The 10,163-nt window shown below is 31.1% G+C and overlaps 1 protein-coding gene across 3 annotated transcripts in view; it reads left to right on the top strand.

The window, feature by feature from the left end:
• The window catches only part of LOC107662242 (protein FAM19A2), a 7,364-nt gene extending 365 nt beyond the window's left edge, over positions 1-6,999 (top strand). For 2 of the 3 annotated variants that reach the window (XM_016452185.1, XM_016452182.1), the window contains exons 2-6: positions 61-152; positions 2,171-2,326; positions 3,773-3,897; positions 5,672-5,721; positions 6,664-6,999. In XM_016452185.1, the coding sequence (XP_016307671.1) occupies positions 61-152; positions 2,171-2,326; positions 3,773-3,897; positions 5,672-5,701 (403 nt within the window). In that variant the 3' untranslated portion in view covers positions 5,702-5,721; positions 6,664-6,999. The remainder of the gene's footprint in view (positions 1-60; positions 153-2,170; positions 2,327-3,772; positions 3,898-5,671; positions 5,722-6,663) is intronic. The other variant, XM_016452183.1, reaches the window with a different exon arrangement.
• The last annotated feature ends 3,164 nt before the right edge of the window (positions 7,000-10,163 follow it).

The raw sequence follows: 10,163 nt of genomic DNA, 5'->3' as shown, positions 1-10,163 counted from the left end.
TTGAGAGTGTGATTGTGAGTGTGTGTTTGAGTGTGTGTGTGTGTGTGTGTTTTTGTACAGGATTACCATGAGAGATCTTCAGAGCGTTCTCACTCAGGTCCTGCTGCTGGTTCTCCTCCTGGGATCTTCAGCACAATCCAGGGAACATCAAGGTGGGTTTCATTCTCCTCAAACCCGAATCACATGCAGTATTTTACATTTTTTATATTATTATTATAGTTTTTTTTAATTTTTACTAATTTAAAATGTATATAATATGCATTTTATATTTATAAAAATGTTTATAAATGTATACATTTTACAAATTTTAATTAGCTTTTATTTTTATATTTTCATTTTGTTTTATTATTTTTAATTTTAATTTAATATTTTATATTATTTTTATTTTTAATTTTTATTTATTTCCGGTTAGTAATTTTAGTGCTTTAATTTTTTTTAAGTGTTTTTTTATCTAGTATTTATATTTAATTTAATTTCAGCTTTATTTCAATTAACAAAAATGTTTTTAATAGTTTTAGTTAATGATAATGTGTCTCCGCTGTTTGTCGAACTTCACCCATAGGCTTCATTTCGCTGCAAAAGTGCTGTTCTTCCTCAGTATTTTTGTCTTGTTTTCCAGTACAAACATCTATACATTATTAAATCAAGATACATTTAGTGGAGAAGCAAAATGACTGAAGATATTCTGAAAAATTACGTGTAAAACAAGAACAAATATCTGCCATTGAGGTGAGAAAAATAATCTTGTTTTCCCTTTGAATTAAGTCGATTTTTTTCTGACCCCATTGGCAGATATTTGTTCTTTTTCAAACCTTAAACTCACTTCATTTTGATACATTTTTTTAGAAAACTTTTCGATCTTCAGTCATTTTGCTTCACCAGTAAATGCATCTTAATTTAAGGATGCTTGGATATCTGGAAAAATATTTGCAGTGTAGTTACACATATGGTTCGTCGCTGTCTGTCTGATCACATGATCAGAGCAGATACGCTTAGAGAAACAGCAGAGGAAATCACAGCTGTGCACTTCCTGTTTCCTGTCCAATCCCAGCAGAGCTCACTAGTATTAGTCATGCAAATTCAGTTAAATTAGAAAAGCTTGTCTGCTCTGAGACCGCTATCCAAACTCTTAATTAGCTGTTTACTGCTCACACACACACACACACACACACACACACTCACTCACTCTCACACACACACACAGGCGTCTCATAGAAATGTCAGCAGCGATTAAAAGTGAGCGCCGCAGCGTGTGAATAATTGAGCGTCACCAGCTCAGCGGGAGGAAGGACAGTGACTGTCACACTGGCTTCATGAAAGCGGTCTCTCTCCTGATCCGTACTGAAGTGTGTGTGAACGGAGTTTAGCTGAGCTCGTCCCTCACTGCGTCCACAGATCACACTGATGATGATGATTGTGATCCAGTCTTATTTTAATATCATCAACATTGTGGTTATTCGTTTTTTTTTTAATTAGTTTTAATTTTTATGTTTTCTTTTACTGTAATATTTTTGTTGTATGTTTTAAAAATATATATTTTTAATTGTATAATGAAATTTTTTTTGTTTTTGTTTTTTTTTGCATTTTCTGTTCTTGAAGTATTTTTGTTGCATGTTTTGTCTTTTTTTTTTCCGTTTTTTTATATATATTTTAATTTTGTATTTAAAAAAACAGTTTTTTTTTGTTGTTGTTGTTAATGTCTGTGATAATGAATGTGATCCAGTGCTATTTTAGTATCACTAATTACATGGTTTTTATTATTTTTTAAATTAGTTTTAATATTTATATTTCCTTTTCTTTCTTGTTTGTCTTTTTTTTCACATTTTTTATAGTTTAAAAAAAATCATAGTTTTTTTAAATGTCAATGATGATGACTGTGTTCCAGTGTTATTTTAGTATCATTGAGGTACTATTATAGTTTTATTCATATTTTGAATTATTTTTTAATCTGTTTTAATTTTAATTTTAGTTAAAACAATTTTTTAAATTTTTCAAATAGTTTTTGAATTTTTTTAAAATTTCTAATCTATAATTTATATAAATTTTTATTCCAGTTTTAGGTATTTTAGTACATCAAGTTACACTAAGTGAAAATGAGAAATGCTATACATTTATTTTGTATATTTGTGTGTATTTCAGTGAAAGTGATGAAGGTTGTGTTGTGTTGCAGTGCTGCATGACGTGCGGATGGGAACGTGTGAGGTGGTGGCGTTACACCGATGCTGCAATAAGAACAAGATCGAGGAGCGTTCGCTGACCGTCAAGTGCTCGTGTTTCCCGGGACAAGTGGCAGGAACCACCAGAGCGGCTCCGTCCTGCGTAGACGGTACTAAAAACACACCAGACAGTCGTTCTGAGATATTCTACAAACTCAGAGTCCTATAATCCACGAGAACAACACGAGCTGCGAATAAATCCAGACTGCACTGTAAAGACATGAATACATTTAAAAAGTAAATCCTACAGAATGTTTTTTTTTTCAGTGTGGATTCTGTCAAAGTGGCTTTTAAATGCATTCGCTATTCGCAAAAATAAATAAATATATATTAAATAAAAATATTAATGATAGTTCTGAAACATTCAGAGCTGCTACTTATCAATGAACATGTTTGTGTGATTAGTTTGGTCCGAGCTGAATGTTTATGTTCTACATACTTTTTTTACTCAAGGTTATTATAGTTACAATAAATCCATTAAAAACATTTAGAAATAAAATAAACATTATTAATTTCAGCTATTTCATTTGTTATTTTCATTTAGTTTAAGTTGAAATACTAAAACAACTAAAAGTAGATAATATAAAACTAATAAAAATTACTTTAAAAAACTAAAATGAAAGTTAAGACAGAAAATATAATTGAAAATATAAACAGGAGCAATAATAGAACCTCAAATAACACTGATTTGACGTTTGGTACAGCCTTCGATTCTCAAGATGAGAAATAATTAGATTTTCAGTAAAATGCCGGAAATAATTTTATTCATTGAATCAAGCAAGTAATGCTCATATGAATAGCTTCTCGAATGAATTGCTGCGGTCCTGGTTTGATGGTCAGTGCGTGTCATTAGCGCCGTGTTTAACGTCTGTATGTTAACGAAGCTCTGAGGGCCTCTAATCGTTCCAGCCGTAATGCTTTGGCTGTGTGAAGTGAACGGGTTCGGGCCCCTGAGGGCCGTCTGACCTATTCTCTCACATTTAGTCTGACATTCTCTGCAAATGAAAGCGCGGCTCTAATATCCTCCATCGGCAGGTCGTCTCCCTTTGAATTGCTCAAAATCTGTCCAAATTTATGAAACCTACATATTTATTCATGACAAAACAACTTAAATATTACTCTGAAAAGTTTTCAGTCAAAATAAATTCATTTTACTTGCATGAACCTTCACTTTCAGATGAAAAAGTGGTCCATTTTTCATGCTGCAGTGGTTCATTAATTGGCAACATATTCATGTTCATCAATAAAATTCAGTCCAAAAGATATGGGAGAAATGGCTAAATATATATTTTTTTAAATGTTGACACTAAAATAACTTCATAGATAATTTAGCAAAAAGTGTTTTGGACCCCTAATAGTGCTCCATACATTCCCGGGTCAAAATGACCCGAATATTTTAAATGGTTATATCTCTTCAAAAATAATTCTAAAAAATCTGAAAAAATATATGATGTGTATTAAAGCATTTGCAAAGTTTCGTTCCCTTACTGCATTTTAGGTCAAAACGGAGATGAATGTGTTATTGTGTGAGTGTGTGTGTGTGTGTGTGTGTTCAGCCTCTATAGTCCAGCAGAAGTGGTGGTGTCAGATGGATCCGTGTCTGGATGGAGAGGACTGTAAAGTGCTGCCGGATCTCAAAGGCTGGAGCTGCGCTACGGGGAATAAGATCAAGACCACAAAGGTATGAAGATCCTCAGAAAACACGGTACAATACCACGATCTCAAGCGCCTTCATGTCTAACAAACCTCCATGGAGTTTTGCTGCTTTGTGCATCATTTAAAGCACTATTAATAAACACATTATATGTTATCTGGTCTTTAATAACGTTCTCGAAACCTTAGCACAGAAACATTATTAATACATCGTTCATGGAACGTTTCAGTTGGACGTTTGTTTTAAATGTTACTATTGTTTCAGAGAACATTCAAAAGTAACATTCTCATGATGTTTGTAAAATGATACAATGTAATGTTTCCTTAATGTTCACATTTAAAAACCTGGACATTCAGAAAACATTCAGAAATAACATTTTACAAAACGTTCTTACAACATTTTTTTGTTAACTGTGAGATATTTAAATGAGACACAAAATGACTTGAGATATTAAGACTTGTTTTTTAAAAAATGTATCCAAGATATTTAAGTTTTTGCTTAAAATAAGAACAAATATCTGCTAATGGGGTCAGAAAAATACATTTAATTTAAGATTATTTTTCTTGCATAGATATTTTTCTAGTTTCAAGCAAAAACTCACTTAATTTTGAAGGTTTGTTTCTTAATATCTGATGTATTAATGTATCTAGATTTAAGAACGTTTAGATATTTGTACTGGAAAACAAGACAAAAATGTGTCAATTTCTGCAGAAATTATTACTGCAGCTTGCATATAAATATTGATAAAAAAAAATACAGAAAGCACATCAAATGTTGTTATTAAATGGATAGTCCACTCAAAAATGAAAATGATCATCATCACCAAACCTGTAAGACTTTCTTTCTTCTGCTGAACACAAGAAAAGATATTCTAAAGATTGATGGTAACTAAATAGTTGCTGGTACCCATTCACTTCCATAGTATTACTATGTAATTGTGTTTATCTCACAGTTAACAAAAGAAGAGATTTTGAGGAATGTTGAGAATCAAACAGGTGACGGTACCCATTGACTTCCATAGTATTACTATGTGAAGCTGAGTATCTGATGACCTGATGATCTTGAGATGGTGTTTGTGGGTGATGTTTATCTCACAGTTAACAAAAGAAGAGATTTTGAGGAATGTTGAGAATCAAACAGGTGACGGTACCCATTGACTTCCATAGTATTACTATGGAAGTCAATGGGTACCGGCAACTATTTAGTTTCCATCAATCTTCAGAATATCTTTTCTTGTGTTTATCTCACAGTAAACAAAAGAAGAGATTTTGAAGAATGTTGAGAATCAAACAGGTGCCGGTACCCATTGACTTCCATAGTATTACTATGTGAAGCTGAGTATCTGATGACCTGATGATCTTGAGATGGTGTTTGTGGGTGATTCTGCTGTTGAAGGTCATCCATCTGTCTCTGGGATCATTTGTTACCAGCAGATGAAGCTTTTAGCCCCATTAATGACTAGTGTGTCACCACAACACCCTTGAACATCACCAGCGCTTTAATTAGAAGCTTTTAATAGAAACCCAATGCAAATGTCCTTCTGCTGCTGGTTATGACGACTGTACGACTCGAGCTCGTTCAACTTCTATCAATTATTTAAACGGCTTCGCCAAACCTGTCTGGAGCCTAATTATTGATCCTAAATATCCGCAGGCTCTCCTGATTGGCCGGCGTAGCGGTGGTCTTCATCGATTCAGAATAAACCATATCAACCTCAAAACCCCTTTATCTTTCTTTTCTGCATGAAACACTAAACTAATGCTGTTTCCTGCTTTCATTTCCCATGTTACGCGCGGCACAGATCTCCTCAGACCGGGATCAGCTCTGGTGACCGCTGGAAACCTGATCCAGGTGAGCCGGCCTTCATCATCATCATCATCACAAACACAAACAGGGGTTTGAAACTTCCAGAAAAGTTACTCGTGTTATTCTGGAATCAGCAGCGTGTTTATCTTGCTGACAGAATGTATCACCGTCTTTGTCACATTTTCTGCCTGAAATACGATGTGCTTTATCATTCTGTTCACAAACACGATGTAGCACTAAACTGAAAGCAGGAGCTCTAAACTGTCTGGTTAGTGACTGATAGAGCTGTTCATTCATCTGGTCAGATGGTGTAGTTATGATCTACTAACCAGCTAAACTAACCAAACTCTGAGCTAATAATTAATCAAATAAAAAATCTAAAATTACAATAAAAACACTTGCTAAAAATGTAAATATTGATTATATAAAAAAATGTAAAAATTCAAATAAATAAAAACAAAATAAACACTTGCTAATAATGTAAATATTGATTATATAAAAAATTTAAAATTAAAATAAATTAAAACAAAATAAACACTTGCTAAAATGTAAATATTAATGAAATAAAAAATGTCAAATTTAAATAAAAATAAAACTCTTGCTAAAAATGTAAATATTAATTATATAAAAAATGTAAAATTAAAATAAAACTCTAGCTAAAAATGTATATATTAATTATATTTAAAAAATTAAAATTAAAATGAATAAAATCAAAATTAACACTTGCTAAAATGTAAATATTAATTAAATAAAAAGTCAAATTAAAATAAAAATAAAACTCTTGCTAAAAATGTAAATAATTACATTAAAAATGAACCATTCAGATAATAAAAACAAATGTTAATGTTTTATTTGCTTACCAGCGTGTCATGTGACCATTAACCAACATCAGAGAACTGCATTTCCAAGTGTGCTGTTAAATTATTAAAAAATGGTAGAGCTAGTTATTGTGAGAGTTTATTGTAATAATGTGTTTAACTGTTTCAGGCACACACACACACACAGATGCTCATCTACGGTGTCCCTCACGAGTCTTTCAGAGCAGAGACTCTCTCCGAGAAATCCCAGGATCTACAGGCACAGCGCTGGTTTGAGACGAGCATTAGACCTTCTCGTTATCAACCACGATTGAGCTGATGGATCCAGCAAAACATGCGCTTCATCAGGTGCCCAGAGGGATGATGGGAAAAAACGGATGAACATTCTAATAAGAATGCTCATGTATGGTTATATTGAATGAAGTCATATCAAAGAAGACTTTTTCTGCAGATGCTTGATCTGTGTAAATGATGCATACGCTCATAATAAACCATGATTGTCTTAATCTGGTGGCTTCTATCTCTTCATGGGCTTTCTATGTGAGTGAATAGATTAACCCAAGCTGGCTGGACGGTGGATGAAGTGTTTATTACTTCATATCAGCATAAACCGTCCCAGACGGGGTTAACACACAAGATGTTCACCGCTGGCCCTTTAATGTGAACATATGCTTTCTATAATACATGAAATCTGTATTTAAACCACGAGGAATTAATCCTCAGTCTGGTGAAATGATCACAAACAACATTTGAAGTTCCCCGTGAGATCGGTGTCTTTATGGAAAGCAGTGCAGTGTGGGATTTTTCAGCAGAATTATGTTTTTGTGAAATGTGAATGCTTTATGTATTTATTTTAGACTCTATTATCTGTGTCATATATTTAGTTATTTTATGTTATTTTAAATTTGAGCGGTTTTTATTTATTTAGCTGTTTATTGATATTATTTTATTTCTTATTTTGTTTTGTTTTAGACCCTTTATTTATTTTTTACATTTATTTATTTAGTGCAATTACATTTTTACATTTTTTGTTTTATATTTTTGTTTTAGATCACATTATTCATTATATGTAATTTTTTGTTACTATTTTATTTGATCCATTTTTCTATTTTTATTTGATTTTATTTCATTTTTATTTTAGATCCTATTATTTTTATATATACATTTTTTGTTACTATTTTACTTTTTAGTTTTTTTTTATTTAGACCGTATTATTTATTTATTTGATTATTTAATTTTTGGTTACTATTCTTTTATTTTGTTTGTTTTAGTCCCTTTATTTTTTTACATTTATTTATTTTTTTAATTTTAATTTTAATTTATTTTTATTTTTGTTTTATATTTTTGTTATTATTTTATTTTAGACTCAATTATTTTTATATGTACATTTTTTTGTTACTATTTTACTTTTTTTATTTAGTTTTATACCCTATTATTTAATTATTTAATTATTTGGTTACTATTATTTTATTTTGTTTGTTTTAGTCCCTTTATTTTTTTACATTTATTTATTTTTTTAATTTTAATGTATTTTTTATTTTTGTTTTATATTTTTGTTATTATTTTTATATGTAAATTTTTGTTACTATTTTAATTTGATGTTTTTTAAATTTATTTTAGACCCTATTATTTTATTTTGTTTGTTTTAGTCCCTTTATTTTTTAACATTTATTTATTTATTTAATTTTAACTTATTTTTGTTATTATTTTTATTTTAGATCCTATTATTTTTATATGTACATTTTTTGTTACTTTTTTTTTTAGACCCTATTATTTATTTATTTGATTATTTAATTATTTTGTTACTATTATTTTATTTTGTTTGTTTTAGTCCCTTTATTCTTTTACATTTATTTATTTAATATTTATTATTTTTATTTTAGATCCTATTATTTTTATATATACATTTTGTTACTATTTTATTATTTTTTTATTTTATCTTATTTAATTTTGTTTGGTTTTAGACCCTATTATTTGTCCTGATGGAAAGTTCTCTGTTCACACACGTAACAATGAGCCGCTGGACGGAAGAGATTGACAGGAACACAAAGGACCGCGAGCGAGCGTTTCTGAAGCTCACTCTTTTGTGATGCCGTCAGATTCTTTTCTCTGGATGATTATTGTAATTTCTCACAATCTCCGGATTAGTCCTGACATCTGTGATCATCTGAGGACCTCAAGATGAACTTACACGGGTGCTTATATTTACTGTGACTTATAATGCGTTCAGCGTGTGTGTTTTATCAGAAACAAAGATCAGCTTGACCCAAATATTACATATTGATCGTCTAGAATGTCATGTTTGTGTATATAATGTCATTTGCTGGTGTTATTTCTCCTTTTAGGAGCTTGACAGCGTCCACCTCCTCCTTCACTCGCATTATGTGTAAAAGAGCAGCGTGAACATTGTGCTAAACATCTCCCGTTTGTGTTTCAAAAAGTCCCACAGGTTTGTGATGACGTGAGAGTGACTAAATAATGACTTTTGGGTGTTACTAAGATGATTGGGTCATTTTGTGTGGGTTTGTTAAGAACGTTCACAAAATCGTTCACTGAACCATTTTAGCCAGACGTAACATTTTTAAAAATGTAAACAATTTTTAAACTTGTTTCAGAACGTTCCCATCAAATGGAATGTTCATGTAACGTTTGAATAACCAAGAAAAAGAGTTTAAAAACATTTCACTTTTTTGAACCAATAATTACACACAAATAAATAAATAATAGGGTCTAAAACAAAATAGTAAAAAACATAATAGTAACATTAAATAAATAAAACGGTCTTAAAGAAATTAAAATTGTAAGATCAAAAGACAAACTTTTGGGTTTTTTAGGTTGGCTTGAGAAAGCCTAGCCTGAAAGTTATTTATAGTTCATTTTATAAAATAACATTACTTTTAAATGTTCTCTGAACGCGCAATTTTTTAACACTCTCAGAAAAAAAGGTACAAAAGCTGTCACTGGGGCAGCAACCACATTCAAAAGGCAAACCTTTGTACCTAAAGAGTTCATATTGGCACCTTAAAAGTGCATATTAGTACCTAAAGTGTACATGTTAGTACCTAAAGTGTACAAAAGTGTACGTTCTGAAAAGGTACCGCCCCAGTGACAGCTTTTGTACCTTTTTTTCTGAGATTGTAATGTTTTAAAAACGTTTTTTCTTGGTTATGCGGATGTTACTTTTGAATGTTCTCTGAGGTAGTAACATATAAAGGAACGTCCCACTGAAACATTTCAGAACAATGTATCAATAATGTTTGATTAAAGAACAGATAATTCCCCATGCAGCTAACAGGAATAAAACGTTTTACACACGTTTCCGTTAAGATATGGAAACATTATTTCTGAATGTTCAAAACATCCTGATTTTTAAATGTTTTAAAAACATTTTTTTCTTAATGATGCAAACGGGATGAAGAAATAACATGTTGCTAACGTTCCCATGAACGTTCAAAGTTTTAAATGTTTCAAATACATTTTTTTCTTGGTTATGTGAACGTTAATGTTGCCATGTTTTGCAAACATCATGGGAACGTTACATTTGAATGTTCTCTGAACAAATGTTCCAAATAAAATGTTTCCACTAAGGTTTTGAGAACGTTATTAAACGTTACTGGACGAACGTTTGCTCATAACTTGCCAGAACCTTCCCTGTTAGCTGATATAAAA

This window comes from Sinocyclocheilus anshuiensis, unplaced genomic scaffold (genome assembly GCF_001515605.1).
Source record: "Sinocyclocheilus anshuiensis isolate Anshui unplaced genomic scaffold, SAMN03320099.WGS_v1.1 scaffold1543, whole genome shotgun sequence".
NCBI lineage: Eukaryota > Metazoa > Chordata > Actinopteri > Cypriniformes > Cyprinidae > Sinocyclocheilus > Sinocyclocheilus anshuiensis.
Note: the sequence above shows the minus strand (reverse complement) of the source record. Positions and strands in the feature narration are given on the sequence as shown.